Source organism: Magallana gigas, chromosome 7 (assembly GCF_963853765.1).
Source record: "Magallana gigas chromosome 7, xbMagGiga1.1, whole genome shotgun sequence".
Classification (NCBI taxonomy): domain Eukaryota; kingdom Metazoa; phylum Mollusca; class Bivalvia; order Ostreida; family Ostreidae; genus Magallana; species Magallana gigas.
Window position 1 is genome coordinate 45,104,146 of NC_088859.1, and position 19,212 is coordinate 45,123,357.

A 19,212-nucleotide genomic window follows, 5' to 3' on the forward strand; every position below is an offset into this window, starting at 1 on the left:
TACCCATACATGTAGGTTAGGGTCAAATCATTTCCATAATTAAAGCATTGTCTTTTTAGATGGTCCCCACCTCAAAGATGTTGAGTTATTTGTGTGCAATGTGTAATGACCAACAGTAGGTTGACTAAATTTTGTGAATAACTGTGCACACACTTTCAGTATCCAAATTGAGGTTCTTTACATTCATTCTTTAAAGACATCATTACTGCTCATTTCAATCAGCATCAATTTAGTAAGAGTGAAAGTATCAGTCACTGCATGCAACAGAAAACATAGATTGAAAGTATATTTATTGTGAAGATCACATTTGGTAGAGTCGTAAGACTCGTAGATATGTATATACAACCATATAACAAAAGTATCACATTCAGCAACTATGCTGAAAATAACAGCCTGAGCACAGAATTAATACATTACTATGGACGGAAGATTTACTTACACTCGGTTCATTCACACACAAATAAGTTAAAGCTTTCAGACCTTCTTCACACTTGGACAAATTGTCTGTTGGCTTTACAAGTCTCCAGACAGGTACCAATGCCAGAAAAGAGAGATATTAAAAATTTTAAAAAAATGTGACTGGCAGAGGAGAAACACAGTACATAACCTACCTCTTACATGCCTCAATAAAAAGTGTACTGCAACATTATGTATTGAGTATCTATAAATCACCCTTCCTCATCTAACAATATCAATACAGTTATCCCTGTAGTGACATTTTCACTATACTATACATCAATTCTGTATGCAAATCATTTTAATAATAAATGATTTACTGAATTTATTAAGTCTAACTAACATTAAAGAAATAATAGCACATAAACAATGTTTTATTTCATAACTTGCAATAAACAACCATAATTCCCTATCCATGTATCAGCACCATTGATAACGTAAAAGAACCACTGGAACACATGATTGATGTGCCAAAGATTGGATGCAATATTTCCAAACACATGTACATAAACCTATTTATAACATCATGTGTCTGCGCCTGGTATTTACTTGTATCTATAATCCATTTAGCACTATCAGCTAATTGTGTACAACTTGTGTACACAGAACTATCAGCTGTCATTGTGTATCAAGTATGAAGGTATGGCATATGAGCAAAATGACCAAAATTCTTTTTATGCAAAACATCTATAACTTTCTTGTTTCTGTGTATTAGTAGATTGAAGGGCAGAGTAATCTCCCATAAAATCTACAATTTGTAAACTCCACTGACCTTACATTTATGCAAATTAACTATGTCTTTGAAAAAAAAGATTCACACAGATCAAATGGATTGGTTTCCATGAAGGAAAAAACCCAACATTTCCTCATACTTTTATAATGTATATGTGTCTGTATTTTTAGCGTATTTTCTGTGTTTTTCTTTTAATGACTGGCTGGTGGTTGTATTTATGAAAATACTGGAGTCATCAGCTCTGCATGTCTGTCAGTATTCCTTTTGCCTATTATTCATGTTGACAAGCCAGTTTATTCCATCAAAGCCTGATGTAGTGTACAATTCTGCCTATTCCAATTGTTGTTGTTGACAGCTCCGATCATTCCACCAGTTGTTGACGAACTGCCTATTCTGTCTGTTGCTTTGTTGAGAGTTCTACCAAGTACATCTGCCATTACTGGTATGATGTTGACAGCTCTACCCAGTCCTCCTTCTGTCTGCTCTGTCCTCTCCTTTAATACTCCCTATCTTCTGTACTTGTGGGCCACAACACTGGTCTTTGGTCTCAGCTCTATGTAACAACAAAAACGAATACTAGTAATCAATGCTCCAAAATAAGGTACAGTTAAACAAACAAGAGAATGTAATATCAATAATCAAGATTGATTGCTTTCATGCTCATCAGAGCCCATTTCCTGCATCACAATGTTGGTCAATTCTGTCCTACCTTGATTGACTGGTTTGCCCTGCTGGGCCTTCTTGGGGTCACTATACTGGCCCACTACGATCTTATCATTGGTCAGTTGGATGTCCTGCTCTCCCGCCTGGTTACTGTTACATAAACAATATAACACTTTCTTTTAAAACTGAAGTATAGAAACTACTTAATAATATATGTACTTAATAATGCAATATTTACACATAGGAAGCTTAAGATGGTCCTTTAAAATGCATTGAAATCATCAATAAATGCAAGGTTTTGCCCCCAGACTCTGACCAAACTCAGAAACATGGAAAGGACATTGTATTGTCATTCATACTTTTAACTTGTGTATTTGACAGAGATAACAATGCTTACACAACCATCTCTCAATTGAACATACTGAAATTGATATTCAAAATGGACTAGAGGTTGAAGATATATGTCTTTTGTTTTTTTGGGGCAAAGTTATCATTGATTTGATAAGGTCTATTTCAACTGCTGTAGTATTTCCCCCTTTATCAACTATGTTGATGAATTAACATTGAGAAAGACAAAGACCTGATGATGGAGTGTTTCTCCTTTCTGATGATGTCTTTGTTGTCTGTGAAGAGGATGGTGTGGTAGCTCTGGGGAGTGTCACAGTTGGGCACGATTCCCTTTGCCCCTGCCCTCACTGGTTGTAACATCCCGTTATACACCAGAAGGTCATCCACCAGTAACTGAAAATCAGGACAAAATAACACTAAATTTTTTCTGAAATAAAAGTTAACAAAATTTTTGAAATTTTCATGAAGTACTTGAATTCCTTGCCACGATAACTAATTTTTTTTTTCTAAAGAAATATACTTATGTTTATAAATTGGACATTTGATAATTTTCAAAGAATTCCTTGCATCAGATTCTGGTATTGTAAATAATGATAAAGACAATGTAGACTGCCTGCTAAAGACTTACTGCAATGTCTTTAGCTCCCCTATTGGCTGTCTTGCTGTAGTTCCAAATCTTGATCATGGACACTGCTGTAGGTTGGTCAAATATCACATACACCCGGTTCAACTGAAACATTTTTTTTCAAAGAAAAATGTCAATTTTGTATTTTATCACAATGCTGTTCAAATCTTTAAAGTATTATTAAGAAAATTTAAAATAATTAAATCTCCAAACCGAAGTTTGGAGACCTATAACTTATTTAGACACATGGTACATGTACAAGAATATTGACTACCATTCACACATACACTTCTTAAATATTGCATACATGTTTCTAGAAAGACTATAAGTAATGTGCACTCATTAGGATGTTAACGTGATTCTACTTACAGTGGTTGGTAAGATGGGGGCCAGCCACATGTGTCTGCCATCATTGGTACTGTTGACTCCGTCTATAAGTCTGTCTGGGGTTCTTACATCATTCTGTATGTTGGCCAACACATTCACACTGTCTGGATAGGCTGCTATATCTATAGATGTACAAGGTAACACAATGTTAACAAATATTCAATAGTAGCAGAAGCTTTTTTATAACTGGTACAATATATTTTGGACATTGATAAGAATGAACTTTTATAAAAGAAAAATGCTCCATGAATTTTAAAACATGTTTCTCCTCTAAATACAAATGTACTGTACATTATGTTGAGACACACTAGCTGAGTCTGGAAACTACCTGTAATTATAAAATAATCATTAAAAAGTAGAAAAGAAGGTTCTTACTTGTTTCAGTCAACTCAATCTTGTTGTGACTGGCGTCGTAGATCTCGATTCCATTCAGACCAACATAGTAGGGGTCTCCCCAGGTGGAAATCAGATGTAACTGGTAGATGACTGGGGGAAGTCAAGGTCAAATAGTTTTTGGAGGACCAAGGCATGTATATTGTATATGTTACCGGTATATATTAATATGAAAATGAGTAAAAAAAGAAGAACGAAATGATCGTCTGACAAAATATTAGTATGTTAGTACTTACTGAACATTTCATTATGATATAACTTATTTTTTATTATTACAACAGTTTACTGCCATATCTAATCCAGGGGCTTAGTTCTATATACATGTATAGCTCAAATAGACAAAATGCCTACAAAAAATCTTCTTTCATTACATATTTTAAAATAAAATAGAGGTAAACACAAATAATGAAGCATTTATATTTTCAGTGTTTTTTAGTTCTAAAGGGTATGTTTTTGAATAGTCGACTATGAAATCAGGTTTACAATTTACAAAAATTTTAACACATAAATAGACATTTATATGCAATACTGTGGAATCATTTAAATTGGTGGGGGCCAATTTTCGTGGATTGTTGGCATTTTGCTTATTCATGGGGATTTAATTTCATGGATGTGCTGGTTTTCAGTTTAGTAAGAAAACTTCCTCTTACAAAACTTGTTTTCATGGAGGATGTAAATTCGTGGGGGAGGGCTACCCACGAAAACCACCAAAATTGAGCCACCACGAATTCTAATGATTCCACAGTATTATTTCACTTACACTTTTGACAGACCATTTCATTATCACTTTTAAAATACAGCATGGCCATACATATTGATTGAAAAAGCAGAATGTGGGTTAACAACTGGTAATTATGTGTACTAGTGAGAGGATACATCCACAAGGCATCTGCACAGACTCATATTCTCCATCATCTGTCACCGAACTCCTACAGAAAAACAAAATATTTTCACCAAACTTAACAACAATATTTGTAGTTGTATGTATGTACAGTGTACAAGTATGCATGAAGGTAAAGTACCTAGGTGGTTAGAAATACATGTACTTGTGATATCACAACAGTTTTGTTGGAAATCCTCTATACATCCTACAGATTTAAAATAGTTATTTCTCCAGGGAGAATTAACAAGAGGTCCATGGGGCCACATCGCTCACCTGAGCAACAATGGCTTTATATGAGTGTACAAATGATATTGTGCCATATGGCCCCTCGGAAGAAAAACAAAAAAAGAATACCATAAAATAAACTGTATGCAAATTTTACACTTATTTTCCTACACTTAATCTTTGACATTGTACCCTTATGAAATACCATTTTTACCAAAAATAAGATCCTATGCAAGATATAAATCTAAATTTTTGGTAGGGGTAACTGTTAACTCCAAATCCCTTTATTTTAGTTCTGCCCCCTCACTATAAAACGATCACACTTTATATGAGAATATGCAAATATATAGGTACATATTCATCTTCAACTACATTGTACTAGCTAGTTATTGTATTATATTAAAAAAAATTCCTACATTTGAAAGAAAAAAACTGTACCGCAAGGCGCTCAAATCAAGAACATTCAAAAATTTGATTGGACTTTCACATTATAAACGATTGTTGTTTACAAGGCGTGAACTTGTGTGACGTTTCATAACCTTACTCACCTGATCAATGAATACACTTGATTGAAAAATGTTATCATGTGATATGTTAAAGATCCATTACATGTATAATCAATGCATAGGCGTCGGAACTGGGTGGAGGGGGAGGGGCCCACCCACACATTTTTTTGGCAAAGTCAGACATAGCCGTATTCAAAATCTTTTTCTTTTTTGCTTGTCAAGATTTCTGATAAGGTCTATCCCCCCCCCCCCCCCCCAATGAGCCTCAGACTGCAATGTATTGACAGGCATTTCGCTCTATTTTACCAAGGCCCGTCCTTTATTTTCATCTTTATTCTAAATTAACATTAACAAATGGCTACAAATCAAGATGATTTTCCACTGTAATTTTTTTGTTCAGAATAGCGACAATACATTTATCCCCGTAACAGTAATGTTTTAAACAGTTTTAAAGAGGTCGTTTTTATTTAATTGTGTCTGAAAAACCAACAAAGTTGATGTAGAATCATCGTATAAGGAGAGGGCTCCAAAAAGTTGTTACAGCGTATCACCCTTCTAATTTTTCTGTACAAATATTTAACGTTTAGTGAGACATTTCTAGAGATAAATTGAAAATCACAGAATTATAATCAAGATACAGAACTCACAATTCTGCTTGGTTTGAGTCAATTTTTTGTTCACAAGAGTTAATTACATTCAACCTAAGATTTTTATACTTGGTATTTCCTATTCAGAATGAACAAAAGCATGGCCTCAGTTCTGTGAGCAAAACTCTATACCTTGCTTATAATTCGAAACTTGACACAGCTGAATATGGTTTGTAAAGAGAAAATTGTAAACAGTTAAAACAGAAGAAACCTGCACTTAAACAAAGAAAGAGCACAATTTATTTTTCATAATATATATCCCTATATTTTTCTAGCGGCAAAAACAATCTCCGTTTAGACTGAAAATGCACAGCATCTTAACAAAGCACGTTGCATTATAATTATACGATCTAAATATAGAGATCGTACCGAATTACCAATAGAATGTATATTATTTATAATATGTTAGTGCATCAGATTTTGCTCATTTTGCACAGGTTAACAATTAACTGTCTGATTTACTGGTCTATATTTGATTCCATACGTAAAAATTCCAAAATACAGGCGATATTTCCCCTCAAGTTACAATGCATAAACGAAATTCAAAACAACGTAAAACCACAGTCACGAGTGAAATTGTAAACGCACTGAAAGATTTAACCTCAATTCACTTCACAAAATCGGCACAAATATGTTTAGCATGTTTCAAGTATCCCTTCGCACGTAAACTGTTGCACAGCAAGCAAATACATCTTTGTCAGTTTGACCCGTTTGTGATGTGTCAACATTCAAACATTGCTCATTTGCTGCTTTATACAAAGAACTTTCGTTTTCGATATGGAATACAGAGCCTGAAGTTGTAAACTGATTGACCGCGATTATCTCTATTTTTATTTTCGTAAATTACTCGAATTTGAAACAGAATTCGCCGATAATTTTTGCAATTTATATTTTCCTTTCCATAAGGATTATTTATGCAAAATTACGTTGAATTTGGCTCAGTAGTTCTTGAGAAGATTTTTAAAAATGCACCCCCCTTTTTCTACATTTTCGAAGTTTTCTCCGTTTAAATAAAGATCGGTGTTTCATTTCTGCAATTTATAATCACCTTTCTATAGGGATGCTTTGTGCCAAATTTGGTTGAAATTGGAATAGTGGTTTTAGAGAAGAAGTTCAAAATGTGAAAAGTTTACGGACAGACGGACGACGGACAAAATGTGATCAGAATAGCTCACTTGAGATTTCAGCTCAATTGAGCTAAAAAATATATATATTAACATGAATCAATGAGATGTGTATAGATGGTGGACGATTTTCGAACAGGGAGATTTAGGACACACATCACTGACCTAACAGAGGAGTCCATTTTGGTTTCACTAGTTGGGGGGATAGGGGGCTTCTGTTGACCAGCAAACACTATTTCCTGAGCAAAGTCGAAGTAGCAGTTGCCGGGCCCCTTCCTGATAAGGTAGCCCTCGGGGGGAGACACCTGTTTCCCATCAATCTGAACATGCACAGTCTTAGCCTGAAAAAGAGTAGTTAATTGTCCATCTTACAACTCACTTCAATTTCAAAAACTGGCCCAAAAGAAGCAACTAAATTGAGCTATTATTTACCAAATATAAAACACATGACTTGTTTCCCGTTTTTGGAAATGATAACTTCATGTATATTTATAATTCTTATAATAACTGTAATGTCCATAATCAAATTCTTGTACATGCTCTTAAATTCAAATCAAGCACAATCTCCCTCATCAACAGATTACTGTATAGCATACCAGTAATCATTAATAAGATCATGAGATATGCTCCTAACAAGTACCATTATTGGTTTTAATCATATGCTCAATGATATATACAAGAAGCCATGCCAAAGGCCCTAAATTAAGATTACAACTAAATAGTCCCAGTCATAGGACATCACAAATGACTCTTTCCTTGCTCTCTCTCTGTACAATCTTTGAATCCCTGACTATAGAGGCAGGGTTCCTCTGATGTACCTACCCCTCTGTAGGTATCCTCGGGACTCTTGTTATAGTTCCACACCCGCAGACCCGCCATCATCAGAGCCTGGCTGAACGTGATTGTTAACTCGTGGTTCTGACCCTCGTTAAACGGAATGAGCCACATGTTCTCATCGGAACACGTCACATTGTTACCGTTGATCACCCTGAACAATCAGATTCATATTGTTACAGATTGACAAACTTTATATTGGTTTAAAAATAACATGTTCGTGGAAGATGAAAACAAATAATGATTAGTATGATATTGTAAGCATTTTGGAGCGGAGCCACTTTACAAGTATGATTTCAATTAGATTGATTTGATTACAAATATGAATGGCAAGTATTCCAAAAATCCTCATAGAATAAAACTTTTCTTCAGTGACAGAAACTTATTTTGCCAAGTCCCAAAGGAAAAAAAAACAGTAAGTGAGACTAACTTGTCCAGGGTTCGGTCGTCAGACTCGTGCCCCGGGAGGTGGTGTAGATCTGATGGGCTGGCCTGCATCATGTCCAGACTGACCGGTAAGGCCTCACCATCCTTCCCCAGGATCTCCAGCCCTGTCAGTCCCAGGTAGTGCAGGTCACCCCATGTGTCTGTGAAGTTTAACTGGAGACCTACAAGCCAAACACATGTTAACTACAGTATCATACTCAATGTAAGAATTCTAATTCAATCTATTTACACATGAACTTTGTAAGAAATACATAAGATCGGTAGGATTCTTTCATAATCAAAGATGGCAAATTCCCTTACGTTTAATCAAAGAGAGGTAGAAAGTGTGCTGGTTTACTCTCAATGTCATGCTCTATAACCTGTCTTATTATCTTTTATCTTCTAACCATCACAATAATCAAGTTTGTAAAGCTATATATTTGTCCCTTACATTTTTAACGATTTCATTGATCACAATGATGTCTCCTCTGAGTCTATAGTACAAGCATTTTATGATTTGAACAACAATAATATCTCCCTCTGTGACCATGCTATAAGAACTGTAAATCTAAATAGGATCTTACTTTTCCCTTTGAACACAATGACATCCCCTTCTGTGACCATACTGGTGGCAGGGCGGGGTGGGACAGGGGAGGTCTCACCCTGTTTCTTAAGATTTCCCTGGGCTCGAGTAAATGGCCGATCCTGTGAATACAAACTTACAATTAATCTCATCCCATAGAGTTCATGTATTATTTCTCCCTTGCATTTTTGTTTAATTCTACCATTAGGAAAATAAAGTAATTTTCTTAAAGTGGGCATCAATAAACTTTAAGGCAGTGGTTTGTGGTTGCATATGTCTGTTGTATAATTTTCAAAACTGATGTAAATAAAATTAACAAAATTAATGAATAATCCAACACTTGGGCATTAAGTAAAAAATAACTTCAAATTAACAACATAATACAGAAAACAAAAATGACAACATCTCATCATTTTTTTAACGTGGAAGAAAACAGAAAAAGATATAAACAACATTTCATTGTTCTTCATGTGGTAGAGAATAAGATAGAAGAGACTGAGTAAATATCTGTACTGGGTGGAAATTATCCCATTCTTCCCTGCTGATAGCAAGAGATGAGTGTTGCAGTGAACTAATTAAGACAACAAAGCCAACTATAGAGTTACATGTAGGTCTACCTTTTTCACATTAGATGGTTCTACCTACAAGCAGTACGTAATTATAGTGGTAAAAAAAATTGAGCTTCTTAAAAGATACAATTAGCATATTTTGAAAATCTCAATAGTATTTAATTCATGCAACTAGAAGTATCAAAACATGGTACAATGTACCCCTGAGTTAACAATTTATATTTTAATTTCCCAGAATGCTCTGTACCTCATCACTTCCTCCATCAGCTGTGCTTGGTCGCTCAAATGGAACATCGTCAGGTTCTGAGTCATCTAACATGTCTCCTTCATAAGCGTCATCATTCTTAGACACAGCTTCCAGAATGTTTTCATCTGTTGTGAACAGGATTGTCTATCAAAGAGACAAAACAAGTACATTAACACCTTAATATCATTCACTGAATATTTCTTGTACATTGCATAGATAATACAATTTTGTCTTGTACATTGCATAGATAATACAATTTTGTCTTGTACATTGCATAGATAATACAATTTGGTCTTGTACACTGCATAGATAATACAATTTGGTCTTGTACACTGCATAGATAATATTATCTTCTGAATGTGACTTGTTCACATCTATGTAAAATTATTGCATAGAAATTATCATTTCTTGAATATTTCAGGTACAGTGCATAGATAATACATTTTTGTATTGTACACTGTATATATACTGTTATTTCTTGTCTTGTAGAGTACATAGATCTACTTTTAAGGACAAACATGATTTCTGACACTAGAATTGTTGGAATCTATTCCATTACATGCATACTTACATCTCCAAATGCCTCGGTCCCTCCCTCTATCCCACCACAGGCTCGAGCTATCTCGCCTTTAAATATCACATTGCTGTCGAGCTGAATTATCACATCTTTAGCACCACGGTATGAGTGAATACGAGATTTATTGTAGTTCTGAAATGAAAAAATAAATTCTTGAATCAGTAATATGTAAACATTGACTCAATAATATGTAAACATTGACTTAATAATATGTAAACATTGAATCAATAATATGTAAACACTGAATCAATAATATGTAAAAGAGTCAGAATGTAAAACTTTATCTATTTCAACTTAAAATTTAAAACATGATTCATCTTGCACCATAGTTTTCAAACTTGAAATACATGATTCTACTCATCAAAAATTTTTTTTGTGAACAAGTAATTATTGTAACATATAACTTAATAAATAAGAGATATAGTGTAACATGTGAACATTTCATACCCATATTCTCATGAGAGCAACCTGGCATGGTTTTTCAAATGTGAGGTATATAAAGTGGTCCTTCTTTGGAGTAAAGGGAGTCAGCCACATGTGAACATCGTCCCTCGTGCGGTTGACCCCATCCACTAAGTTGGTTACCACCCTGGGGTCCTTGTCGTACTCATTCAGAATGTTGATATCCAGAGGTTTGGCTGTGATCTGCAAAGATAGTGGCAAATTTATCAATGCTGTCTTCTAATAAAAGCATAATCAATGATTTTCACCTGAAAATACCTCCTATTTAACTATTCAGATTATATCTGTGTTAAAAAAAATCAATAATATGAAACAGTACAGAAATATAAATTAAGGGGGAGGACTCCATGGTTACTTTCACAGTACATTGTAAAACCTTTCAATCTCTATGAATTTTACAGCAAGTATAAAATTTATGTCTCAGTGATACTATTATAGACTGATGATAGTGTACCGGTACATAACAAGGAGTGTTGGTAAAGCAAGCATAGAGACAAAAGTTTATACATGTACTAGGACTGGTGGGCCTATCTTTGTGACCGAGTATAGTAAAAAGACTAGTGGGCCTACCTGATGACAGCGTTCAGTGCTAGGTCAGCCTACCTGATGACAGTGTTGCGTGCTAGGTCAGCCTACCTTAGTGATGGTCATGGACTCGCCGGTGCTGGAGAAGACCTCTACTCCCGTCAGTCCCACATAATGCTTGTCTCCCCAGGTAGTCTTAATGTTTATCACCAACTCCTTCCCATAGGGCAGCTCTGGTATCACAAAGTTGTCATCAGGCCTACAATAAGAGAAGATGTGGCATATGTATTGTGTTGTAGTGTTTTATAGTGTTACGCAGTGTAAATCTTATGTTTATCATGTAACAGTGAATCTAGTATTTCTGAATGGGGCAAGGAAATATTTCATCATTATCATTATAATTTTAAATATTTCATTTCATTTATCCATGTACTGTAAATGTATATAACATATAAAACTATTGATATTTTAAAACAACAAGTTGCAGAGACAACAAATTTACCTGCCCACTCCAATTTAAATTATTTGATTTATTTTGAAAACAAAGGAAATGGATTTTCAAACCAAGCCTTCAACAAAATATAAATATTTACAATTATTTATTATTACTTATTAACAAGTCTATGTTTAGTCTTGCTTATTTATGAATTACACAAGCTGAAACAGAACAGCCACATAACATCCTGTATCTATAAATAGATCTTACTCTCCTCCTGGAGATGTTGTTATTGGTTCCACCTCCTCTGCCTCCTCTTTGATCGACGGCTGATTGGGTGTGGCTTTCTTAGATGGCATTTGTAGATATTCATCTAGAGCATCATCTATGAAAAATTTACGAGATAAACATAGTTGGTTTGCAAACACATGATAAAGTAGCTCATCCTTTTTTTCTGATAATTGACCCAAATTTGAAATAACAGTTATGGTTAAAATAACATTGCCCTGAGTAATATCCTGTTCGACTGAGTACCAGTTTATTATGTATATTACCATCTAAGTCCATGGAGATCCTGCCTTTCTGATGTCTGTCAAACATATTTAGTGAGCCCCAGGATTCCTCCAAGTTCTTTTTCTGAGAGTCTCTCCACTTGGCCCGGTTCTGTTGAATTTTCTTCATGGGTGTGGCACTATCACTTTCTTTCACTTCCCTAGACGCTACTGGAGGTTTTTTATCTGTGTCAAATACTGTCTTAAGATCAGGCTTCCTGAAAAAGTATATTTTTTATTAATCATTCAACAACAAATATCTTGTAAACAATAGATCCAAACCGAACCATTCTGGCACACTGTTGGCGTTATTAGGTCACCTGACTACTCACCCACTCTCTGGCCACAGTGCTAGTTCTTCATCAATCAGCATGTCCACATCTTTCTGCTGGGTCATGTGATCTTTGAGTGGTAAGGGTGTTACTACATCCTGGCCACTTCCTCCTCGACTCGGTGGCTTCTCAAAAGGACCTGCTTTATATAAATTTAAAAAAAAATACGTGTATTTAAGTCTTGAGGAAGAGCTCATTGACAAGTGTAAGACAAAGTTTGGACTTAAATCATCACTATTTTCTAACTGGTAACTTACCATTTTCTTCCTCCTGTTTTAACCATTTCGGAACATCTTTTTTTCTTTTCTGATCCCTGAAAAATATAATACTAAATTTAAAATCTGAGTAATATATTCAATTTAAAACCTTTTAATATAAGCATCGCATGATTCTACATTAAAAAGCTATTTTGAAAATCTAGAAAAGCAGTTATAATGAAAAAAAATTGAAAAATTTCTGAGCAGTTCGTCTGTGATGGTAATAAAAAACTTCATATAAAATTAAAAAAATTTCTCCCTCCAAATTTGATTTGAACATTTTGACATTTTATAGGCCAGGACTTGTTAGAGAATATTTGGTGTGGTATTTATAGCTCTTCTGATGATATATATACATATATAGGACAAGATACACATGCTTATATGAGATTGACATACATGTACATGTAGGTATAAATTTGTTTTTATAATATGCAGGAAAGTCAAGTTGGAAAAGCAAGAACATTTATTGATTATGTGTAGCAAATGTAAACTCATATACTATAAACATGTTAACCAGTAATTGTTTTTGAAAATCTTGAGAAGTATACACAGTATATTTTTTTAATAATACATGTATATATGTATACTACATACAATAATCACAACTATAGTTCACAGATTTTGCAAGAGCTAGCTAAAGGTGTTGGATGAACACAAAGTGAAAATTCTGTGACCATTTTTTGTTAGCAATATTCCAGTAGAGAAAACAAATATTTTTAAACTATTATTCTTAAGATTATTTTCAGACTCATAAGGAACTTGAAGACAATTGGGATAAAAAATTAACATTCTTGTTAAGAATATCATGTGACATTTTTTATTTCACTTATTTTTGGGGACTGGGTTGGGGATGGAGCAGTGATTTAATGACCATTAAATTAAACTGCAATAAATTGTAAATACATGCTTAATTAAATTCTAAGATAAAAGAAATAAAACATAGAATAAAGAGAAACAGCTGAGATCAGCATGACCAAAATATTTGAAACCTCATGCAAATATAAGTAGCACTAATACAAGTAAAGGATTACACATCGTTCACATCTTGTCCAAGTATCATCTTATCCAACCATAATGGCCGCCGTGAAACGTTTGTTTGGGGGTCATCAATAGACATGATACACCTAAACATTAAAGTCCAACAAAACTGTCAGAAAAATCATACTGACAACTGCTGTATATTGATTAGCAGAAGAATAAGGAATCAAACACATTAATTTATTCAGAAAGAAATACCCAACAATACCTGGTGTACCGGGTAATATTGTGTTTAAAGGAAAATGTTGAAGTTGACTTTTGCTCAAAAACTTAAAAAAGGTTAATTTATGAATTAATTTCTTTCAGATTCCCCCCCCCCCCCACCCCCCTCATTACTCTACTGCGTTTAAAATTCTCCCAAAAAATTGATATTACGCATACTGGATATTCAACTGTACAAATATTGAACAAAAATGTTGAGGTTTTTGTTTCCCAGTATCAATAAGATCCTTTGAAAAATCATGGTTTGGTATCATTATTTATATTAGCAAAGTAAGAAATGGAGTTAGTTAACTCTGACATAATGAGTGAAGCTCTCTCACACTTTGTTACCAGTTAAGTCAGACACTCACTTGGAGCCCTGGTTCATCTGCTTCAGTTTCTGTATCATGGGTATGTCATCCTGACTCTGTAGCAGGGACTCATCCGAGGTGTTGTTTTTGGTGTCCTCCACCTCCGTCTGTCTGGCCGACCCCTTCTTCTCCTGGACTGACCCCGGTCTGTCCTCCGTCTTCTTACCTCGAGGCGTTCTCACCTCAGCACTGTGACAGAGAGATTGTCTACGATTATAGCGGCTTCTAAATTTCTCCTCCATCTGTCATATGTTCAGTGTTCAGGTAATTGTAAATGAAACATATATGCTAAACATCCAAGGATTAAGTCTATAACACCGCTAGTATAAGCCATTCATTGGCTGATTACCTGGTCAAGATACAATCAATTATTCATCATCATCCCCTGGGCCCTCACTACACAGCATGCTCTGTGGGATTTTCTTTTATAATCTTCACATTAACTTATTTTAGAATTTTTAAAACAGCATATGATTTAAAATTAAACTTTTTAAAAGCATGGTATCTGTGTTTCTCCTTTTTGAACATGCAAATTTACATAAAATCAGTCTAAATAATAAAGCCAACTATCCAACTAATTTCAGAATTCCCTCAATTTATTTAATGAAATGGCCTTATGGAAGAGATATCTCTATGTATGTAAATAATTGATGAATGCCCGAGCATTTACGCCCATTAAAGTGTGGACTTGCCTTGATTTTATTGATTTCTAAAGTTGGAATTAATTTCCTGACACTGAACTTGAAAATCACTTTTGAAGAAGAAACTCATTCCTTTAGTAAATATCCAATAAACCAGTGTGTTTTTGAGCAGAGCTCTCATGCCTTTGACACATCTGGTACGGTGATCTCTTTGTCCCTTTCTCCAAAATGACCATTAAAATACAGTAGTCATTTATAATTCATTGAAAAAGAATATGTCTTAGTCTCATGGCAATTATAAGGAGGTTGTATTAATGCAAAATTGATTTTGTACAATGTATATGAAATTCACACAGTACACCAGGCACACATGCTTCAGTTTTTTTCTGTACATGTTATAAACCAACATAAAACAAAATTCTATAACCTTGAGGATTCAAAAATCCAATAAACTGGATAATTAAAAATTCTGCTTAATTTGTCAAGTTAAATTCAACTCTCTTAAATTCAAGAACCAGTTTAAATCCCTTGAGGGTACTTCAAATCTACACCATACTTATTCTCTTCAATTATCAGTTTACTTATCAGGAGTGCTAAATCCTGTCTTACCTTTCCGATACAGATTTGGAATTGCTGGGTGTTGTATCGCCCTCCGTGGAGGAATGTCCGTCCAGTTTAGCAGCCATCCGTTTGGACTTCCTGGGCGTTTTAGAGCCACTTCTTTGTTTTCCAGCCACTTTGGAGTCATCTGTTCATAAATTGTTACTTTTAAAATCATGATTAATTGCAATGCATTCTTTTTTTTCTAAAAGGTAGGTAAAAGCAACAAGAGTAGGCAAAAAAATCATTATAATTCATGCACAAAAAAACCCCTTAAAATATATGATTTACAGAGCAGTGCATGCAAACAAATAACTAATGATGAAGACTCAATCTGACCTTGCAAATGCTTGTAAATACTGGGCAGTCGAACAGACATGGCAAACAGTTCCAAGTTTGATTACTAAAGCTTCATACTGCAGCACATCTTTATAACATGATCAGAATGAACTAGACACTGCAGCCACAGTACTGACAATACAGAGCCCAGCTACCAGCACTAACAGTCAATTTATTCCCCAGTTCTTCCAGTCATCACCAAACTCAGCTGTACTATAAACACACTTTTTTTGTTGCACAAAGCCATTACTTTTCCGGCAATGTCTCAAGACTTCAGGTAGCAAAAAAATCTATATTCCATATTTAGTAAATATAACACAGGCAATATAACCTCATTAGTCCAGCTGCATGGCTTTAGTTCTCTGCATGCATAACTTCAATTGGTGCTTTTGAATTTAAAATTTAAATCCATCATTCATTATTGGACGTCTATCAGTTAAAATACACACTGTGTCAATAAAACACCAAAGTACTGTTTGCTTTTTGTTTACACATATTTTTTTCTATCTCTCTATCTGTATGATCAACAAGGCAACCTGCCAATTGATTGGTTTAAATAACAGGAGCCCCTGTCAGCCAGGCCAAAAGAAAGCTGCCATCAAGAAGAACATATTCCCCAGCTCTGTAAAATTCAATATCTTCAAAGCTGTCAATTCAATACTTTTCCTTGGTAATAGCAACAGGTCTACGTATGCAGATCGAGATCACAACACCCAAATGCTTCATGTACTTATAAGCAAGTACTGATTTACACTGATCCAAGCTTAATTATGTGGGGTATTTAATATAAAGAGTATTATGCTGTGCAAGTTATGATGTAACATCCTAAAATTTTAAAGGGCCCAATTTTCACAGAACTTTAAGATTTAATACAGTTTTCATAATAATACATGTGTTACTGTACAGTAGACTGCAGAATCTAAATTGTCTAATTTTATAGACTTTGTCAAATTTGTGTTAATAACAAGAAGACAATTTTTTATTCCAAATTTGTAATGAATAATCAACATAAGTGCTTTTTTATAATTTTTTTTAAAGGAATTTGATTTTAGATTATAATTTGTTTTATCAATTATGCAATTGCTGATTCATGTACATGTATTGTTAAGATATTGTATGAAGTGTTTAATACCTATAAAAATCAAACCAAAGATTGGGAAAAACTCAAATCAGCTACAATGAAAAATGTCATTAAGAAATTTAAATTAATATTAAAAGTGCAAAAAAAAGGGAATTGATTTTATATCAATAGATTTTTAATCGTGATTATTGCACAGCTGCTGATTCATGTACATGTATAGTTTGTTGTACTCACTATTTAATACCTATAAAAGAATGTATGAATTGCAAATCAGTGACAATGAAAACTTGGTTTGAGAGACTGAAACGAAAAAATGTTAAGACCAAAGATTTGACCAGCCAATCAATTAGAAGAATATCTCTCCTAGGTTCATACTTAAGGTCTCAGAATGAAATAAATGAGACTAGGGTAGAGATAATAACCATTAACAATTAATCTACAGAAGACAGCCAAGTCTAACCACCAAATTCAAACTTCTTAGTAATGTGCCTAGAATACTCTCCTTACAGCCATGTTTTCTTCAAATTACAACAAAATGGTCATGTTAAATACTTGTGTAACACCAAATGAACATGTCATATATAAACTAGAAGTGCTGTGAGCAGGCTCTCAAATGATATTCCCCCCCCCCACTAAAAAAATATCATAACTCAAGTATGTTTCTCCATAAGAAAGATATGGACTGGACATAACTGCACAGACAAGGGAACAGACAGATGGTCCTATATACCCCCCCCCCCCTCTCAAACTTTGTTTGTAGGGGTATAATGACAAAAGGTCATGTCATGCTTATGGGTTTTTTGGTATCAAATTTGGTCAAATGTGTATAACAACACAATGTAAGAGGGTTGTCCAAAAAGTTTGTTGACAATCGCGTTTTTGTCATTCTAAATGGGTTTATATACACATATTGCGTATCTAAATCTTTATCATTAAATTTCAAAACAAACTAAAGTGATTTTGAATGTTTTCCATAGAAATGAATTAAAATTTTAATGTATCAAAGGGTCGCAAAAAGTGTGCATGGCCCAGCGTAAAAATTGTCCAACTTTGTAATGGAGTTTTTAGATATGAATATTTACAGTTTTACGAAATAGTTCAAGTTTCCTTATCCACAAGTGACACACGTGATGTTTTGATGGAGTGTGCGATTGTACCCTCTGACCAAACCGTGAATGCAGCATATTACTCTCAGGTAAACCCAGGATTACGACGTTATAGAAATATCGTTTTCTATACGCCGTGCAGCCTGTATAAGCAATGTTTATCTAATGATAACTCCAATAGAAATAGAAATGTCCATTGCTCTGATTTTTGTACATATACATTATCATACTCTACAAAAAATATTATCATGCTTTCCTGATAATGGTGCCATTATTTTGAATTAAATTACATTTGTCCACTAACTTTTTGGACAACCCTCGTATATGTGTATAATAAAAGAATTCAAAGGTCATCAGATGCGTACAACAGTTATTTTGTACATACAACAATCATGTTGTACATGAATATACCAGGCATGTTGTACATACAACAGTCATATTGCACATATAACAGTTATATTGTACATACAACAGTCATATTGCACATATAACAGTTATATTGTACATACAACAGTCATGTTGTACATGCAACCATTATGTTGTACATGCAATTACTATGTTATATACAACAGTTCATTTCAAATCATCCCAGCTACATTACATATATACAGACGAAAGCAAGCCTGTTTAGTGATTGAGTAGACAGTTAGGCAGAAAAAAATGTTCTGATTTTAGTATAACCAATAAATAATGACAAAATCAAATAACACCTTTAATGAAATTGGAACATTGCAAATAAGATATAAATCAATATTTCTAGAACAGTAAAGCAGAGTGTGCATACATAACACACATACGTATGTTATAAATATGGACTAAATATGTACTGATAAACCTCTGAATCAGAACCATATTAGTCAAATTAAGAGAAAGCAAAAATATAATATTCCACCACTTCTACCATGAATGAAAGGAAGATATGCACATTGAGCAACTTTTAATGGCAATGATTGTAAACTCAACAAGAACTACATGCATTAGTAAAAGTCACCGATAGAAGTTTAAAGTCAGATTTCCTCTAGGAAATTTAACTCAATTAGATA

The 19,212-nt window shown here is 34.2% G+C and overlaps 1 protein-coding gene across 8 annotated transcripts in view; it reads right to left on the reverse strand.

Annotated features, from left to right (window-relative positions):
* Positions 1–277: 277 nt before the first annotated feature.
* Positions 278–19,212, reverse strand: part of LOC105329111 (katanin-interacting protein) — a 34,911-nt gene continuing 15,976 nt past the window's right edge. For 4 of the 8 annotated variants that reach the window (XM_066067607.1, XM_066067608.1, XM_066067609.1 and 1 more), the window contains 23 exons: positions 15,653–15,791; positions 14,403–14,591; positions 13,824–13,916; positions 12,790–12,845; positions 12,533–12,674; positions 12,204–12,418; positions 11,920–12,034; positions 11,325–11,472; positions 10,674–10,871; positions 10,221–10,358; positions 9,650–9,793; positions 9,451–9,474; positions 8,835–8,955; positions 8,255–8,432; positions 7,813–7,978; positions 7,156–7,331; positions 4,482–4,534; positions 3,588–3,698; positions 3,195–3,334; positions 2,829–2,930; positions 2,433–2,593; positions 1,899–2,002; positions 278–1,742 (listed from right to left, as the gene is read on the reverse strand). In XM_066067607.1, coding sequence (XP_065923679.1) covers positions 1,696–1,742; positions 1,899–2,002; positions 2,433–2,593; positions 2,829–2,930; positions 3,195–3,334; positions 3,588–3,698; positions 4,482–4,534; positions 7,156–7,331; positions 7,813–7,978; positions 8,255–8,432; positions 8,835–8,955; positions 9,451–9,474; positions 9,650–9,793; positions 10,221–10,358; positions 10,674–10,871; positions 11,325–11,472; positions 11,920–12,034; positions 12,204–12,418; positions 12,533–12,674; positions 12,790–12,845; positions 13,824–13,916; positions 14,403–14,591; positions 15,653–15,791 — 2,960 coding nt within the window. In that variant the 3' untranslated portion in view covers positions 278–1,695. The remainder of the gene's footprint in view (positions 1,743–1,898; positions 2,003–2,432; positions 2,594–2,828; positions 2,931–3,194; positions 3,335–3,587; positions 3,699–4,481; positions 4,535–7,155; positions 7,332–7,812; positions 7,979–8,254; positions 8,433–8,834; positions 8,956–9,450; positions 9,475–9,649; positions 9,794–10,220; positions 10,359–10,673; positions 10,872–11,324; positions 11,473–11,919; positions 12,035–12,203; positions 12,419–12,532; positions 12,675–12,789; positions 12,846–13,823; positions 13,917–14,402; positions 14,592–15,652; positions 15,792–19,212) is intronic. The other 4 variants (XM_066067605.1, XM_066067611.1, XM_066067610.1 and 1 more) reach the window with 4 other exon arrangements.